Source organism: Chiloscyllium punctatum, chromosome 32 (genome assembly GCF_047496795.1).
Source record: "Chiloscyllium punctatum isolate Juve2018m chromosome 32, sChiPun1.3, whole genome shotgun sequence".
Taxonomy (NCBI): Eukaryota; Metazoa; Chordata; class Chondrichthyes; order Orectolobiformes; family Hemiscylliidae; genus Chiloscyllium; species Chiloscyllium punctatum.
Genome location: NC_092770.1, coordinates 46,335,856 through 46,355,551, shown reverse-complemented (window position 1 = coordinate 46,355,551; position 19,696 = coordinate 46,335,856). Strand labels below are relative to the sequence as shown.

General features: G+C 41.5%; 1 protein-coding gene across 6 annotated transcripts in view; it reads right to left on the bottom strand.

Moving 5' to 3' along the window:
- The window catches only part of LOC140458136 (voltage-dependent calcium channel subunit alpha-2/delta-4-like), a 491,615-nt gene that overhangs the window by 360,859 nt on the left and 111,060 nt on the right, over nucleotides 1-19,696 (bottom strand). For all 6 annotated transcript variants that reach the window (XM_072552257.1, XM_072552261.1, XM_072552258.1 and 3 more), the window contains exons 10-13: nucleotides 17,958-18,047; nucleotides 13,871-13,984; nucleotides 7,122-7,200; nucleotides 106-239 (exon numbers count right to left, since the gene is read on the bottom strand). In XM_072552257.1, the coding sequence (XP_072408358.1) occupies nucleotides 106-239; nucleotides 7,122-7,200; nucleotides 13,871-13,984; nucleotides 17,958-18,047 (417 nt within the window). The remainder of the gene's footprint in view (nucleotides 1-105; nucleotides 240-7,121; nucleotides 7,201-13,870; nucleotides 13,985-17,957; nucleotides 18,048-19,696) is intronic.

The window sequence follows — 19,696 nt, the reverse complement described above, 5'->3', positions numbered from 1 at the left end:
TTAAAAGCCTTTAAGTTTTTAAAATGAATTACATGTACCTGTACAAAGTCACATTCAAATATTCACATTTATCTGATTGTACAAAAGAAATTTCAGGAAACTTACAGCATTGTCCATGTATGCTTCTGTCCATATAATGTCATGATCATGACTAATAACCATTGGGCGGCTGAGAACATGAAGATATTCCATGACATTCTCTTGAACATCAGCCAATGTTGAGATATGAGTATAATATCCTGAAATTGAGTGACAGATAATTGTGAGTTCACTTTAATAATGACACAAGAAGGTAAAATGGACAAAAAAAAGTAATAAAAACAGCAGGTCTGGCAGCATCTGTGCAGAAAATCAGAGTTAATGTTTTGGGTCCGGTGACCCTTCTTCAGAACTAATTTTGGTTTACAGCATCCGCAGTTCTTTCGGTTTTTAAACCAAAAGTAGTGCTTGCTGCTGAAGCTAATGTTTACTGTGACTGGTCGTGTGATTTTCTTCAGCACAGTGACTGAATATTTGCACTCAAAGGTTTGTGCATACTTTCAATAATAAAGCTAAAGCCATTTTTAATTTGTATTATTGTTATAAATAAAAATTAAAATAATCCACCAAAAAAATCAGTTCTCTGTTCACCCAAATTCTCACCTCAGTCTTCTTCATATTATTGAATTTGTGCATTTGAATTGTTTAACTGTTTAGATTGAACTGAAATGCTCAGGGGGAGAGGATTGCATAGAAATACCATCACTGCCAGAATTTAAAGTAGCAAAGGCTCTACATTTCTCAGCATATTGTTTATTATCCTCCTAAAGTTTAAGAAAGAGCAACAGCGGTGTTTTCTTGTGAAAAATAACTATTTTGTCTTGATAAATGTTATCGATCCCAAACTACAACTGGTCTGAGGGACTTGCTGGGCCATTTCAGAGGGTAGCGTCAACTACATCACTATGGGCCTCAAGAAATTCATAGTCTGGAGTGTGCAAGGACTGCAGCTTTCCTTCCCTACAGGTTACGACTGAACCAAATGTGTTTTTTCAACAGTTGACTATGGTTCCCATTACTGTATATACCTTTTAGTTACAGATTTATTAATTGAATGCAAATTCCACTATCTGCCATTGTGGGATTTGAACACACGATCCCAGACTATTATTCTGGTCCTCAGGATTACTAGTCCAAAGATGCTGCTACTACACCACATATTAGGACAAAAAGAAGTTCAGACTGGAGCAATATTTCTCCTTGAAACCCATTTATGATGATTTTATCAAGAAAAAGAAAATTCCAAATATTTTGGATACTTAATTTGAGTCAGTATTTACAAAAGGGGATGCGATCAGAGTGCCAGACGTCTGAAAGGACACTAATTGAATGCATAAAGGAATGAATGGAGATGGTGATATTGAATTGAGGGCCTACCTCTCCCAGGAACACAGTCAGATAGGTTGTGAAAATATCACAGGCAGCTACCTCTGACTCCATCCTACCTCTAGAAGCAGGACTTGGGATGGATGATGAGTAGCCACTTGGCTCTGTTAATGGTCACCTCACGGCAAAGCAGACTGGGTGGACTGCTGAGCCAACTCAAGATGTGTCTTATTTGTATCTGCCAGTTAATGTGCAACTATAGTTTGACCACAATTTGACTGTTAACTTGTGTTTAAGTATTGTTGATTCTAGGTTTTAGAGTATTGGTGATTATCCAAAACAGGTTGTGGAGATAGATCACAAATCAACTACCATTTATTGAGTGACAGAACTGAGCAACTAAACAGCCAACTCCTTTGAAAATATGCACCAACTAGTCTACTGATTTTATTTTCTTCATTTTAGCAAAGTATTTTCCCTCTTATTGCTTTCCCCAATCAACACAACTGAAAACAGAAAAAAAATGGGACACAAATCCATAGCTGCAACACCATTCTAAAGAAAAGGTGCTGAGCATTTGTATTTTATAAATTGTATTAGATTTTACTACATTTCAAAACACAGGCAAGGAAGATCCCAGTTTTCTTTCTTTAAGCAGAGTTGGCAGAGCTGGGCAAATGGAAGGGATAGAATCTGCAGCCTTCATTGTCTGTGCATCTTCTCATTCTATCAGTACTGTTCTAACCCACTAACAAGCAGAAGCATTTATAATTATTTCTGGCTGTTTTATTTGCACACCCTCCAAACACCTGTCCATTTACAGTACATTGTGTAAATTTACAGGGCTGAAAATGGAGTCCGGCCTCCATTTTGAACAGAGCAGCAAGGAGAGAGGGCAGAGAGAAGTGAGGGCTGCTGGGTAAGTCAGTTTTTCCCACTTAGAAAGGGACTTACCTCGAGAGTTGGGCCTCCATTGTGAACAGAGTGGCGACGACAGAGGACGGAGAGAAGCGAGGGCTGCCAGGAAGTTTTTAAGTGGGTGAGATCTAAACCTGGGACCCTACACCGTATGGCCTTCCTCCCACCCACCTCCTCTAACCCTACTAAGAGTCTGTAAACTCGGTAAGTTTTCAGGTTTTCTTTTTTGTCTTTTCTTTTCTTCCTTGTTTAGTCCTGTGTGAGCTTTCAGATTAGCAGGGTATGGCTGATAGGGCAGTTGCATGTTCCTCCTGCAGAATGTGGCAGGTGAGAGACACAACGCATGCCTCTGCCAACCACATCTGCGGGAAGTGCATCCAACTCCCGCTCCTCAAAAACCAAGTTAGGGAACTGGAGCTGGAGCTGGATGAACTGAGGTTCATCCGGGAGACGGAGGGAGAAATTGAGAGGATGTACAGGGAGGTGGTCACTCCCCAGGCACAGGATAAGGACAGCTGGGTTACTGTCAGGGGTAGGAAAGGGAAGCAACAGATAGAGCAGAGATAACCTGTGGCCGTTCCCTTCAGCAATAAGTATACCATTTTGGATACTGCTGGTGGGGACAACCTACCAGGGGAAAGCCATAGTTGTCAGGTCTGTGGCACTGAGCCTGGCACTGAGGCTCAGAAGGGAAGGGAGGAGAATAGAAAAGCGCTAGTGATAGGGGACTCAATAGTTAGATGGATTGACAGGACATTTTGTGGTCAGGAATGGGACTCCCAGAAGGTATGTTGCCTCCCCAGTACCAGGATCCGGGATGTCGCCGATTGGGTTTACAGGATTCTGAAGGGGGAGAGTGAGCAGCCAGAAATCGTGGTACATATTGGAACCAATGATATAGCCAGGAAAGGGATTGAGGATCTGTAAAGTGACTACAGAGCACTAGGTTGGAAGCTGAAGAGCAGGACGAGTAGAGTAGTGATCTCAGGTTTGCTACCGGTGCCATGAGATTGTGAGGTGATGAACAGTCAGCGACTGCAGCTTAATACATGGCTGTGAGGCTGGTGCAGGAGGGTGCATTTCAGATACTTAGACCATTGGGATGCCTTCTGGGGAAGGTGGGACCTGTATATGAAGGACAGGTTGCACCTGAACTGGAGGGGCACAAATGTCCTTGGTGGGAGATTTGTTTGTGTGGTTTGGGAGAGTTTAACCTAGTTTGGCAGGGGGGTGGGAACCATAGCTACATATCTGAGAGGGGTAGTTGTAGATGGGGGCAGTGACAGGATGTAGTGAATCTATCAGGAACATTTTTTCACGTGATGAAACAAAGGGATGGGTTAAAGTGTGTCTGCTTTAACGCAAGCAGTGTCAGAAATAAAAGTGATTAACTTAGAGCATGGATCAGTATTTGGGACTATGATGTTGTGACCATAACGGAGACTTGAGTTTCACAGGGGCAGGAATGGTTGCTAGATATTCCAGGGTTGAGGACATTTGAAAAGAACAGGGAGGGTGGAAAAAGAGAGGGGCGTAGCATTGTTAATCAGCGAGTGCATAACAGCTACAGAAATGAAGGTTGTTGAGGAAGGTTTGTCTACTGAGTCAGTATGGGTGCAAGTTAGGAACAGCAAGGGAGCAGCCACCGAATTGGGGGTTTTCTACAGACCCCCTAATAGCAGTAGGGAGATCGAAGAACTCATAGGCTGGCAGATTTTGGAAAAATGCAGATATAGCAGGGTTGTTGTTAAGGGTGACTTCAACTTTCCCAATATCGACTGGAACCTCCTTAGCGCAAATGTTTGGATGAAGCAGTTTTTGTCAGGTGTTTTCAGGAGGGTTTCCTTACTCAGTATGTAGACAGACCAACGAGGGGAGAGGCCATTTTGGATTTGGTGCACGGCATTGAGCCAGGACAGGTGTCAGATCCCATGGTGGGACAACACTTTGGTGACAATGACCACAACTGCCGCACATTTACCATAGCCTTAGAGAATGAAAGGTGCAGTTACCGAGGAAAGATATTTAATTGAGGAAAAGGAAATTATGATGCTATCAGACGGGAGTTGGGAAGTACAGATCGGGAACAATTGTTCCATGGAAAGGGCACAGCAGACATATGGAGACTGTTTAAGGAGCAGTTGTTGCAAGTGATGCAGAAATTTGTTTCTCTGAGACAGGTAAGAAGGGGCAAGGAGCCTTGGGTGATGAGAACAGAGGAGCTTTTCGTCAAAAGGAAGGACGCAGCTTACATAATGTGGAGGAAGCAAGGATCTAGCACAGCTTTAGAGGATTACAGGTTTACTAGAGAGGAGCTCAGACCGAGGAGAGCCATAAGGGGGCATGAAAGAGGGTTGGCGGGAAGGATTAGGGCAAATCCAAGGGCATTTTACTCATACGTGAGGAATATAAGAATGATCAGGGAGAAGGTAGGGCCACTCAGAGATAGCGTAGGGAACTTGTGTGAGAAGTCTGAGCAGATAGGGGAAGCCCTAAATGAGTTTTTTGCTTCAGTTTTCACTAAGGAAAACAACATTTTTGTGAATGAGAATTTTGAGGAGCTGGGAAACAGGCTTGAACAGATCAAGATTGATGAAGTTGATGTGCTGGAAATTTTGGCAAATATTAAGATTGATAAGTCCCCACGGCTAGACCAGATTTATCCTAGGTTGCTCCGGGAAGCAAGAAAAGAGGTTGCTAAGTTGCTGGCGAAGGTTTTGCTTCCTCACTCTCCATGGGAGGCATACCAGAGGATTGGAGGGATGTGAATATTGTTCCTCTTTTCAAGAAGGAGAATAGGGAAATCCCTGGCAATTACAGACCAGTCAGTCTTATGTCTGTGGTCAGCAAGGTTTTGGAAATAATTCTGAGGAATAGGATTTATGACTATTTGGAAAAGCAGAGCATGATTAAAGGCAGTCAGCATGGCTTTGTGAGGGGCAGGTCATGCCTCACAAATCTTATTGAATTCTTTGAGGAGGCAACGAGACAGGTCAATGAAGGTCAAGCAGTGGATGTGATGTATATGGATGTCAGCAAAGCAATTGGTTAGGTTCCCCATGGTAGGGTCATTCATAAAGTCAGGAGGTATGGGATACAGGGAGATTTGGCTATCTGGATTCAGAACAGGTTGGCCGACAGAAGGCAGAGAGTGGTTGTAGATGGAAAGTATTGTGCCTGAAGGTTGGTGATGAGTGGTGTCCCACAGGACCCTGTTCTTGGGCCTCTGCTCTTTGTGGTTTTTATAAATGACTTCGATGAGGAGGTTGAGGGGTGAGTTAGTAAATTTGCCGATGACACAAAGGTTAGAGGTGCCGTTGATAGTATTGAGGGCTATTGCAGGCTGCAGTGTGACATTGACAGGATGCAGAACTGGGCTGAGAAATGGCAAATGGAGCTCAACCTAAGTAAATGGGAAGAGATGCATTTTGGAAGGTCGAATTTGAATGCTGAATATAGGATTAAAGACAGGATTCTTGGCAGTGTGAAAAAACAGAGGGATCTTGGTGATCAAGTGCATAGATCCCTCAAAGTTGCCACCCAAGTGGATAGGGTTGTTAAGAAAGCATATGGCGTTTTGGCTTTCATTAACAGGGGGATCAAGTTTAAGAGCCGCAAGGTTTTGCTGCAGATCTACAAGTCCCTGGTGAGACCACACTTGGAATACTGTGTCCAATTCTGGTCGCCCATTATAGAAATATACAGAGGCTTTGGAGAAGGTGCAAAGAAGGTTTACCAGGATGCTGCCTGGACTGGAGGGCTTGTCATATGAAGAGAGGTTGACTAAACTCAGACTTTTCCCTCTGGAGAGAAGGGGGAAGAGAGGTGACCTGATCAATGTATACAAGGTAATGAGAAGGCATGGATGGAGTCAATAGCCCAGGGCAGGATTGACTGGCATGAGGCATCATAGTTTTAAGATATTAGCAGGAAGGTATAGAGGGAATGTGAGAGGAAGGTTCTTTACGCAGAGAGTTGTGAATTCATGGAATGCGTTGCCAGTGATGGTGATGGAAGCAGAATCATTAGGGAAAATGCCCATGGACAGCAGTGAATTGAGGAGTGGGTAGGTTCGGTTATTTTGTTTTAGATTAGGAATAATCCTCGGCACAACATCATGTGCCGAAGGGACTGTTCCGTGCTATACTTTTCTATGTTCCACATTCTATAAATGCAATAATTTTGTGGGGTGTAAACTGGGGCCCAAGAAATTGCTCACCATGATTTTGTGCATATTAAAATTTACAGGATAGGAAATCAGAGATTGAGGAATATAATTTTTGGGCTTTTGCTCCTGGCCTGTTCTAGAGTCACTGAAATAAAACCTTTAACAGAACAAGTAAACAAATTTGAGACCTACTTCTAATAATTTTACAGTTTAGAAGTGTTATTAATTCCAAATGTCTACCTACAACTGACCTTTCATAATTAATTCACTTGAGTGTTATCCCTAATTTCCCTTGAAGGTAGTTGTCATCTTAAATATAACAAAGTGATTTACAGGGTTATTTCAGCAGGCAGTGAAGAATTGACCCCACTGCTGTGAATCTAGAGTCATGTACAGGCTTGATCAGTAAGGACAACAGGTTTCTTTCTTGGAGAACATTGGTAAACTGTTTGCGTTTCTACAACAATCTAGTTGCATAATGCTTGTTCTTCCCTTTACTAGCTTTTTAAACATTTCTTTAATTTTAATTCCCAGCTGCCATGGTGAGATTTGAATTCATGTCACTGAATCATTAGTTCAAGCCTCTGGATTACTAAAACACTAAAGTAATCTTTATGCTACTGTACTCTGCAAGAGAAGTAAAATAGTCATTTTTAAACAAGTTTCTTACCTTTATTGTTACACGCTATCCATTTAACATATTCTGCAAATGTTACCTCCCGGCCAATCAGATATGTAAATACACGCACCTGCCAAAGTAAGTAAAGTGGAATTCATTGCAAAAATCCTTTAATGACAATGTCAAGGGATATGTGTGCTGTGATGATCATTTTGTTGAAGAGTTAAAAATTAAAGAAAAGGAAGAAACTAATTCTCAAAGTTCTTCAAATTTCTCCAAAGTTCTCCAAAGTTCTCTAATTCTCCAAATTTAGAAAGTCTAACTTGCTCTGCTAATTCTTTAATTTTAATCTTGAATTCCGCATTATGCCAATGACAGTTAAGAATTGTTACAAAAAACTGAAAGAACTGCATATGCTGGAAATTGGAAACAAAACCAGAAATTGTTGGAAAATCTCAGCAGTTCTGGCAGCATCCATGGGGAGAAATCAGAGTTAATGCTTTGAGTCCAGCGACCCATTGCAAAGCATTGTTACAATTTTGTTTTCTCCAAATTATTAAGCTTAAAATCACAAAGGGGAGTGTTTTGTAGCGCGGTAGTAGTGTCCTTACCTCTGCGCTGGCAGAATTGGTTTCAAATCTCACCTGGTTTTAAGGTATGTAATTACATCTCTAATGTGGTTGATTAGAAAATATCTAAAATCACAAAAGGAACTTCTAAAATCATACCAATAATCTTAAAAATAGGAAGGAGTCCTTTATGTTAACACACAAGTAATTTTGGACTAAATATCAAAGTAAATGCATAATTCCAGAGCTGCAATAATAATTTCATCTTGTTCCAGTTACCATTATTATTTGGTAAACAGAATGACTACCTAACAAAGGATGCTAACCACAACAATGATTAATCATTATACTGAAAACCCTCGAAAGAAAGATTCAGTTGTCATCATGCTTTCATCCAAATTCTGATAGCATATTAAAATGAAATTCTACTGACTGGGAAAGAATACTACATTGTAGCCCTGTAAAGAGTCGCACATTGCAAGGTCTCATAAACTGCAAACGGTTTGGAGCTGCCTTCTTCACATTTTGAACACTAAATATTTGTAACATGCTGTTAGATACAATTTTACCTTTTACTGGTCTTATGGATGCAGGGGCAGAAGTGTAATTGATTCTACCATATTTATAATCTTCCACTGTAGGGATATGACATAGCTAATAAAGCTGGGTTGAGTATCTGTTATCAGCTGTAGCCATAACACAACAAATGACTACAGAAACTGGCGAAGATCACATGCCCAGGACCAACAAGGAGTCTGTATGTGATTCCTCCTACAGATGCATTCATACTGGTACTACCTTGTCTCCTTGGTAGAATGGGCACCTGAAATTAGGTTGAACACCCTCACCCCCTATCACCTTCGATGCGCTTTCTGCGGAGCCTGGCTCTCCATGGCAACTGCCAACATGTCCATGGAGACAGATGTACACATTCCAGAGGCAGCACTGTACAGACAGCATTAGTGGACTCCTCCAACCTTAGATCCAATTTCCCAAGTGTCTTCAACAAGCCTGCCTGTTGTTTGGACACAAAGTGCTTTCCTCTCCTGCCTGGGACTGAGTCAGTGTCTGGTCTCTTGCAGTCCTCTGAGTACCAGAGACCAAGGCCTTCTTCCTCAGCCAGCAGAGATGTGCCAGTGACTTGTTTACCAAAATGTGGTCCCAATGATACTCTGGCTAATGTACCCACCAAAGTGTCAGTATCTGACTGGTAGAGGATACAAGAGACAGATTTAGCAGTGCACCTTTTGAGGAATCTATGATTTCTTCCTCAGAGGTGGAGGAAGAGTTATATCCACAGGAGTGGCATTCTTTCACCTGCAAAAGACAAGAGGGGGAATAAGTTGTGCAATAGAGCCAGAGGCTTGAGCATGTAAAGAATCCAAAGTGGTGACAATCTGAGAGCAACATAGCACATCACAATGAATCTTACTTGCTTGCAGGGACATGGAGGTTGGAATGGCTTGTGTCCCCTCCCACTAAGGAAATGATTCTCTCCTCAGAGAATGAACAGATAAATAATTGGCACCCCATCACCCATTTTGCCCCCTACCAATCTGTGGCCACTGTTTTCTGGAATGAATGTAGGCCACAGATTGAGTGAGATAAAGTGGCTGGTACAACAATTGATGTTGCTACAGATGGGAAAACAGCGGCAAGGTGTCCAGAGTGAATGATTAGGAAGCATAGAGGGCATTTAGGGGTAATAGTTTGAGGGAGTAGGGCTGGTGAGAGCCATTGAAGGGGGATGGAGGATATAACAGTGAGAGTGGTATACCATGAACCTTGGTGGAAGTGGGTGCAGTTGGCAGTGCTAGAGTGAACATAAGGTAACAGAGACAAGAGGAGAGTTAACTTCTTGTGGTATTGCTGTGCATTCTTCTAGATCATGGAAACAATATTGACCAAAGTGATAGCTTTGGAATAGGCAGGCAACGTTAGTCGTATCCTTTCTCACACAGTGGAACTGTGAAGGGCTGTGCCTGGCATGGAATATTTGAACTGATGCACATCTAGGCTTTAAAAATGGCTCTCAGCATGAATGTCAGAAAATGCACCCACTTTCACCACTGCTGAGCAAAAGAGAGTGCAAGACATTAAGACTAATGCTGTGGAAGCATACTGCCTACTTAATGAGAGAAGCAGAGAACTGTGTTGCAAAACTTGCTACAGCTCATGGAAAAATCCTCCGTGAAGTTGCCTGAAAATTCATCCCAATGTTAAGCCCTAGACAGACCATACGTACTGTGTGCAGGTCTCTCTTATACATCTGGTGGGTGTGATTGCAGAAAATATAATCCAAAGCAAATCTTAGAAATCCTGAGAAATGCTTCTGCTTCATATCAAGTTACAATGGTAACTTCCACACTGAAAGGCATGAAGCACAAATCCATCCACCTAGGGAGTCCTGAAGGAAAACTAATAGGTTAGAATGGAACCATATGGAAGCTGACCAAATTCTTGCTCCATCAGCGATACACTAAACAAGGCATCTGTCTGTTTCTGAAGATGATGGAATGAAAAGTTGCAATGGGTAGTCGCTCTCAAAAGATGACAGATAAATTCAACTGTATGGTTAGCAAAGCGCAGATGCAGGATTTGGGCAATCACAAGAAAGATGGATCGACTTTTACCCACAGCAACAGATGTGTACCAACATTTTGGAGCACCTAAGGTAGTTGGGGCCATGGCTAAGATTGAAGCAATCTGCTCAGCACGTGTGCATTGTCAGATTTTGGGATTTTGAGTGCATGAGCTCCCCAGAGGTGGCCAGCCCCAGGGAGAGCTATGTTTGGCAAGACTCAGCAGTGCACTGTTATACACAGAGTACATGTCAAATGGACCTGTCATTGGCATTGGTGGAAGAGAGATGTTTGGAGGAGATGCTAGAACATTAAATAGTACTTCCTTCCAGAAATCAAAACATTAAGGGTCGAAGCAGTCACCTACGAGAATAAGTGTTCGACAACTAACAGAGCATCATCATCGTTAGTCTGTTTAATCCTTCAAACAGAAGAACCATCTCTGCAGCGGGGCGCAGAAAGAGCTGCTACCCCTACATTGAGGCCAGGACAGCTCCATGAAGAGGACAACTAAACATCAGTTTCAAGTGGAGACAAGCGAGCAGCTTCCTCTCTTATTCATGGTTTTAAAGGAAACACCACATAGGTGACTAACTGTGTGGAGTTTGCACGTTCTCCTCGTGTCTGCGTGGGTTTCCTCCGGGTGCTCCGGTTTCCTCCCACAGTCCAAAGATGTGCAGGTCAGGTGAATCAGGTGAATTGGCCATGCTAAATTGCCCGTAGTGTTAGGTAAGGGGTAAATGTAGGGGTATGGGTGGGTTGCGCTTCAGCGGGGCGGTGTGGACTTGTTGGGCCGAAGGGCCTGTTTCGACACTGTAAATAATCTAATCTAATCTAATCTAAAAAAGTGGTAAAGCAAGACAATGTGTGGGGGGGGGGGGGGGGGGGGGGAGTAGGTGGGGAGCAGCTGAGCACTGTGCAGTACAGTGCAGAGTGCCTCCCAATTGCTTGTGATACCAAAACTGTATTTTCAGAAAGCCAATGGTGTGCTCTGTGGTGGCCTTTATGAGCAGATAACTTCAGCTGTAGCACCTCCACCTCAAGGTCATGTGAAGAGGTGAGTAGCGATCTCTGCACAGTTCATTCATTGATTTCAGGAGATGGAATGGAGAGTTGCAGCATATGCATACCCATAGGAAATTTAATAGTTGCAGGGATGGAAGGTTGGAGTACAAATCCTTCCTGTTGATGATTCCCATTAGATGGTCAGTCATGACTTGATGGCCAGTTTGACACAATTGATTGATGCCCTGCAGCAGAGGAAATCTCAATAGAGATAAAATTCACTTCCTCTATGCCAATTAGGTTATAACAGTTTAATATTGTATGTAGTGTCGAGTTCTTGCACATAAAGCATCAGTGACCTGCAAGCTGCCACAATGATCCCCCACTGATCACTGGGAGGAGCTGGAGGCAAAGAAGCTGAACACAGTAGCTTGTATGACTAATGGCATGGCACAATGAGCTGTGCTCAGAGGTGCAAGTTCATCTGTCACAAAGATGAAAATTTCAAGAACCAGTTGCATTTATAGGTGCAGCTTTCTACAATACTGATTCTCTGACATGTCCAGGTAGTTCAGGGAGGCTATGACCTCTGTTGCCTTCCTGACCATTGTACCTCTCCTCTGCACTCCTTATCTCCAGGGATTGGACTCTGTGCTCTTGAGAATGTTGTTCCTCAAAGCCACTCAGACCAAGATCGAAGAGTTGCATTCCAATTATCTGCTACTGTCTTCCTCATGTGTTCAGTTGTCTTCCTAATACTATTTGGAAATCTAACCCCCAAGTGTCCCTCCAACAGCGGCACACCATACAGTCCTGCATGTCAAAACTTCAGTGTTCCTCTCAGCCACACTCTCTACATTGGTCCACTTATGTTGGTGGTATGGTATCCCCTAATGTTATTCTCAATCTACATATAGCATGTCCCTGATGCACCCCATTAAAATAAAAAAAAGCCCATAACAAGTCAGCAATGAGTTTGTTAATATTAATTGTCCTCATGTCTTAACTGGGCAGGTTACCAGTTCCAAACTTTCCTCTCATGAGAAATATCATGCTAATACAAACTGGTACACTGGCCAGCAATGCCATTATTAATGCCTGCCAGCCTCACTTCTTTCTCCACCGGGACTTAAAAACTTGATGCTAACATCTCCTCTCAAATTCTTTGTCCCAGGAATCTGGAGACACTGACATTAGTTCATTAAGAAAATAACCCTCATTCTCCCTAAATCTTTTCTTCTTTCTTTTCTCTCATTACAGCACTGGCCTGTTCACACACGAGGAATAGTACATTTTGGGTTGTACTTTCTTATCTTTTTTGTTCCTGAAGAACAGTCATTTCAAAGTAAACTATGAAAGTCATATTTCTGTGTATCGCTTCAATATCACTTGCATTCCAAGCTTTCTCATCAGACACTATATTTGACATCCATTTGAACAGGATAATGTGACCATGTAAAAGCATATCCAACTCATTGTATTTCACAGTATAAGCTGCATATCATCTGACATAGTACTGGCATGTCTTGTGTTTAAAACTAGTTAATAGTCTTAAAGAAATATTGAGGATTCATTAATGTGAAATTCTGGTGGACGTGTAGTAAATTAAAATGATACGTTATACAAAATATTAATTTAAAATATCATTGATAGGACATATATCATGAACTCTGAGAAAAAAAAGACATTACAAAGCATAGGAAATTAGATATAGCAGCAAGCAAAGGTTATATTTGTGAAGAACAAGCTGATTGAATGGAGACACAAAGTCAACAATACATAGGAGATAACACATGACTCAGTCTCTGGGACAGAAAAATATTGGTTTTAAGTACAGAGAAAAATTGCCACAAGGGAAGGAATCCTTGCCTTCTCTCTCTCTTTCTCCAAAATCCATCTCACCAATTTTGAGAGTTGAAAACTCACAGGAAAGCCTCATTACTGCAAGTGGGGAATTCTTGAAGGAGAATGTTGAATTTACAACACTGGTTATATAAAAACACAAGAATTCAACCAGTCATAATTGAGCCAGGAAAAAAATCTCAATGTCAACTTGTGTGTGGAAAATGACTTTGGAAAATATTCAAGTATTCTTTTTAAATGAATCTGCAGAGTTTTAAGAGAGTGCAGGGGAGTGTGCATGCAGGAGCAGGCGTGCGGAGTCACGTGCAGATATGGAAACGTGTGAAGGTCAAGGGCACGTCAGGCATAGATGTATATATGAATTTCAAGCATATTGCAGCCAATGGAGGAGTCGGAGATGGAAAGGGATCGATCCATTCTTTCAAATGTGGACTTAACGAATCTGGCTGACTGGTTTCTGATACCAAGCTACATGTAGTCTAATATACAATAGGTATATTACCTTCATTTTAAAATTTCAAGCATGAAAAGGAATCAACCCATTCTTTCGAACATGGACATAAAAATGTGGAAAGTTGTCTTGCAAATGGACAGAAACATTTACTGGCAATAATGGCAATTTCTCTTGCCTCCACCATTGGAAAGGAATGAACAATCTTGTGCTACTTCTACACCTTCACAATAGTGTTGACATGTATAAAGGCTCCACTGACTTCTGTAGTTGATTTGCTATGTTTGTCTTTCAATGAGTATAGCACAGACCATTCAAATATGCACATACCTTACAATCAGGCCAATTGTATTGTTCAAATACAGATTCATAATCCTCAACTGCACCATCTGTAATCAGCATGATGGCTTGGTTACACAGGCTGCCTTGTCCTGTCTCATTAAACTAACAGAAGGAATGTAGATTTCAGTAGCAGCATCAAGAATTGAAGAGAGTCAAAGTTCAAAAATCAAAAATGACTACACGATACAAACAGAAACTTTGTTTTCATAAAAGAATAAACAATTTCAGAATAACTGTACGGTGTAAATTAATTCTGCATCAGGAAAATAATAATCATTCCAATTAGTTGTACAACTTAACACTAGCAGACACCATATCAGCAATTTATCACAGAGTCAGCTATCAAAGGAAAATGTCACATTAATGTTGTACATGTCCTGCTAGAGGGTAGGTGTACAGATTTTCATGCAGGGAATGATTTTGAGTTTCCAACAGAGCATAGCAACCATAAAGTAACTATTTGAAATGTGGGCAGGCTAGTGATTATATTACATATCACTTTGTAGCCCCCAGGATAGGGGTTTTACTTGGATCCCACCAAAGTCTCAAACAAAACCAGCGACTTAACTGGAAAGAGGTGAGTGGGGAGTCTGATTACGGCTGCACCAGGATATCACCCTAGCCCCACAAGGGTTAGCACGGCAAATTAGACTTGGAACTTGGGAAGGTTAGTTTTGTGCAGGCGATGAAGAGAGTTGGCACTCAGACACTGAATATGGTTATTATCCTGGCTTTTCCAAATCATGGGGGGGCAGAAGAGTAAAGGCACAGCTGCCAATCGCAACAAAGCAGCCACCTGTCCAAATTAAATGCTTCAACTATCATTACCGCTGGACAGATTCTGCATGCAGTGACAAAGAGAGGCAATACCCTCTATAGGAACAGTGAAACTCCTGGGCCTCAAGAGGAAAAAGGAGAGAAAAAAGGGAAAAGAAAGCTGTTCCCTCTACACAAGCTCTTCCGCCAAAGATGAAGCTATCTTGAGGTGACTGAGACTGAGTGTCTCGGGAGACTGTGATTCTCCAGGTAGATGGTGTCAGAGATCTATCACTTCTTCACTGAAGAATTTCCACCTCACAGCACTATTTGTCAAGTCCAGTCAAGAGCCTTCAAAGTGCAGTGTTGAACTTCTTCCTTATTGGTTCCTTTCAAGGATCAGCTGCAAACCTTTGTGGCATCCTGCAAATGGGTACACACCACAGTGTCTTGCTGCTTGCTGATGGCCTTTGTGCCAGAACATTCCTTGCCGGACAGTCAGTTTCTTGAAGGAAGAGAGGGAAGTGGATTTCTCAGCCATCCCACCCAACTCCTGCCTCCTCCAATTGCAGAGTATCATTCATTGTATCCATGTGACCAAGGTATCGAGGGATTGAAAAGTGAGTTCATCAACAATAAGGGCTTCTGCTCCTTCAATCCAAAATGTCTGTGAGCACAAGAAGCATTTCCTCTACAAGTGGTCATTTTCTTTGCAGCTGCCATGAAGCCTTCATCTTCTACTGATCCATACTATCTCAGAATTCCCTCAAACTCTAAAGACTTGTCGATGGGTACCAGGGCTGTTGGATATCCCTTGAAAATATAGCAAAGCATCACTCTACATGCATCCCAGGCAGAGGCACAAAGACAACATATACAATGCTACCTGCTCAATTGAAAAAAAAAATCAAACAGCATTTGACTCCAAAAGATGAAAGTCTGGACCAGACAGTATTGCTGTCCAACACACTTCCTGCCAGAATCTTTGGGATTGTTGTGGTCTGATGCACTCCATAGAGCATTGCCCTGCAAACAGCAGTGGGTTTTGAGCATAGTGAGGTCTTGGAGGAGATAATTATTGAGGGCAGAGCATGAGCAGGTGATAAGAAAGGAGAAAGAATTAATGATAGAGGGAGATGAAGTTGGACTGAGTGGCACCACAAGGTGAATTCCACCTGCCACCAGCCAGATGAGGACTTCCTTCCTCTCATGGCCCCCAATATTAGACCCGGTTCAGTATCAATGAAATGAGATGAAGCACTCCAGTAACAGGTCTCTAACCTTTCTGCCACATTTCTGGTGCTTTTATAATTTTGGCACAATCAGCAGATTTCTCCCTTCGAACAATCAACAACCTCAGTCACAGCTGCCATGAGGAGTCTAAATTAGTCCCACACACTATCCAGTCGACTTCTGTTCTTGCCAACAGTGGCTCGAAGTGGGCAGAAAGCTCATCTACATTGGAATTAAAAATTCACCTTGTGGAAAATCTTGACTTGGAAATCAGCAGATTCCCCAACCCCTATAGGCAAATTTCTAATGTGACAGACTCAGCTCCTCTTTTCCATCTGTATGGCAAAAATTCAGCCCTGGAATTAAAGAATACATCAGAAACCACAACAAGCACAATAAAATGGATGTAGTTAAAAAGGACAATTGTGTTTATGTTACATTTCAGGATCCTGTCCTTCAGTGTAATGGTGACTCAGGATGGTAAAGGTTCATTCATAGATTGTGTTTATATCAGACCGTGGGAAGAATGAACCATAAACGTTTCTTCAGGAAGCACTGGCTTTTTACACTGAGTGGGTCTGTATAATTTGTTGACTTCAGTGTGCTGCTGAAGGCCACTTCCTGTGTCTCTTGTTCCATTTGAGTACCCTTCCTCTGTTTCTGCTGCTTCATTTCTTTCAGATCTTCGATGCCAAAAAGATTCAATGAACTTTACGAAGAAACATCAATGAAATGAGTGAAGCTGACTGGACATTATAGACTGGAGTAGGGAGTTTACAAAGAAATGGGTTTTCCAATCCAAATTAAAACTAAGTAAACATAAGTTTTAACATTTAAAGGAGCCAAACATAAATCAAGCAAAGCACAGATGCAATCTGGTTGTGCTGTGCTGGTTATAAGACACATTAAAAGTTTCCTGTGTACACTGCACTGGCAGGTCTACCTCTGTTTGACTTTTTTTATACTGCACCAAAAACCCATTGCATACAATGACACAATGGTCCACAATTTCATAAACGTGTTCCTTTGTCACAATGCTGGTCTTTTCCAGGGTTACTATGCCCTTGAGCTTTTTTTCCCCACAGAGGGGATAATTAGCCAGGCTCTAACTAGGCTGGGTTTGAAATGTTTATTCGGGACCATTTTGTTTACCCCTAACAGATAATGCCTCCGGCCTGAGGCTTTCATGTCTTTAAAAAAGGTAATAAAAGGGGAGTGGCCAGCTCACTGTGTAGCTAGCCTTTGCTTAGATTAGAGTTTTGATTCAGTTCATCAGCAGTGTGTGTGAAGAAAGGCTGCTGGGACAAGTCCAGCCAGATACTCGTTTTCTTTATCTTCAATCCTGTAAGTCCTGGTTTGTTTCATTTATACTCATTATGCTAAGGCGTGTGTTTATTGGGACTGTTGCAAGTATTTCCAGAACAGCATCATTCAGTTGGGATAGTCTGTTGGGTTTTTGGATAGGATAAGTTATACGGTATTCTATTTTCTGTTCTTTGTGTTTCATTCCATAATATTGGAAATAAGTTCTATTGTTTAAAACTTGGCTGTCGGACCAGTTAATTTACTCTGGGAATATCCACTGTACACTTACCTAAAACAAATAGCAAAGTTACGATTTGGGCTACCTGCTTAAAAATGTTTTGAGGAGTCAGGACTGGTCCATAACACCCTTGAACTCATTCAATTCCATATAATAGGAAAACAAGTACTTGACTCAAAGTCCAGATATTCTACCCCCTTTGTTACAACTGTATCTGTGCAATTAGTAGAAAAATCATAATTTCAACCCCTTTGTACAGCATTTCCCAAAATCAACATAGGAAATGAAGGTATTAAGTAACTAAAAATATAAGTGGGATAAGATAGGTTGCCTGGGAACATTAGAAAACAAAGTACCTGAGAACACCATTCAACATTTTAAATCTTTCAGACCTTTTAAAGCTTGCACCATCACTAACTGTTTCCGAAATCACCAAATATCAAAGTAAAAGCTTTTTAACTCACATTATGCAGAGACCCAACAGAACACAACTGCCCATTAATCCCAGTCAATTATTGAAAAAAGCACGAAAAATATGCAAACCTTATTCAAGACTCTGAAGGCCTCGATGAGTGCTTTAGTTACAACTCCTGTTCCTTTGGCATTAAGTTTATCAACCAGCAGCTTGAAATGCTGAAGAGGAATATAAAACAACAGAAAAAAGCAAATATTCAGTGCAACATGAAAATTCATGAAAAACATCAATAATATTGTCTACAATAGGATCTTAACAGCTTGATAAGTTCAGCTAATGAGTAACTGAACCATACCCAATAGTGCAAATCTCCTATGGCACTGCATTCATGGCATCAATTATCATGCAGTATTATCGCAGATGAATTTACAAATGTTGGTCTTTACAAAATGTCTTCTTTAGCTGAAAGTGAAACAACTTTCTGTGAAGGGTGTTAGTGAAGACATATGCAACCCCTCTGCTTGGAAATAAGATTATGAGGTCTAGATGCCAAGAGGCTGAAACTCAAACAGAAACCTATTCAAATTAAGTGAAAGTTTTCACACTTTCTACAATGACTCAATGTATTAGACAGTTTGTGAAGAGGTTAACTGGCATCACAAAATGAGCTTTGCCCATCAGGAGATAACCAACGGTCCCTGGGAGGAGCTAACCAGTGTGTTGTCGTATTCCAGTTGGTCAAATATCTCTAAGTTGTGCAACAGAATGTTTCAATAGCAGTAATGTGTACTTACTCTTTTTAGTTTGGATGTCTCACAGAAACTTAGAATAAGTAATTTAATATTAGTGTAATGTTCAATAAAGCTATTCCCCATCTTCAAGTGGGCATCTTTCCCCATTCAATATCAGTAATTTAGACAAACATCAAGATGTACATTCAGTGGCAGTGAATGTTCCTAGGCAGCCCATCCTATCATGTTTAGATTTTTAGATACTTGTTATCTTCACTTCCAATGTTGATTTTGGGAAATGCTGTACAAAGGGGTTGAAATTATGATTTTTCTACTAATTGCACAGATACAGTTGTAACAAAGGGGGTAGAATATCTGGACTTTGAGCCAAGAACTTGTTTCCCTATTATATGGAATTGAATGAGTTCAAGGGTGTTATGGACCAGTCCTGACTCCTCAAAACATTTTTAAGCAGGTAGCCCAGACCGTAACTTAGCTATATGTTTTAGATAAGTGTACAGTGGATATTCCCAGATTAAGAGATTGTGAAGAAGCAAAAATGGCATTTGCAGTGATATGTACCTCTTGTCAGATGTGGGAGTTTAAAGAGAGTTTAAGGGTTACTGCTGATTATATCTGCCATAAATGCTGTTGGATGCGAATCTTATCAGATCGAGTGGATTGGTTGGAGAGATAGATAGAAGCGATGAGGACTTTGCAACAGCAACAGTGTGTGATGGATGGCAGTTATAGGAAGGGGGGAAAGTCTCAGATACAGTCACATAGATGGGTTAACTCCAGGAAGGGTAAGAGAGGTAGGCACCTAGGGCAGGAGTCTTTTGTGGATATACCTATTTCAAACAGGTATGCTGTTTTGGAAAATGTAAGGGGCGATGGATTCTCAGGGGAGTGTAGCACGAACAGCCAAGTTTCTGGTATTGAGACTCACTGTAATGCAACAAGGGGTATGTCAGCTTCCAAGAGATCAATTGTGTGTAGTCTGTAGTCCGGGATTCTGTAGTCCGAGGTACTGACAGACGTTTCTGTGGCCAGCAGAGAAAAAGCAGAATGGTGTGTTGTTTCCCAGATGCCAGGATCAAGGATGTCTCAGAGAGGGTGCAGAATGTTCTCACGGG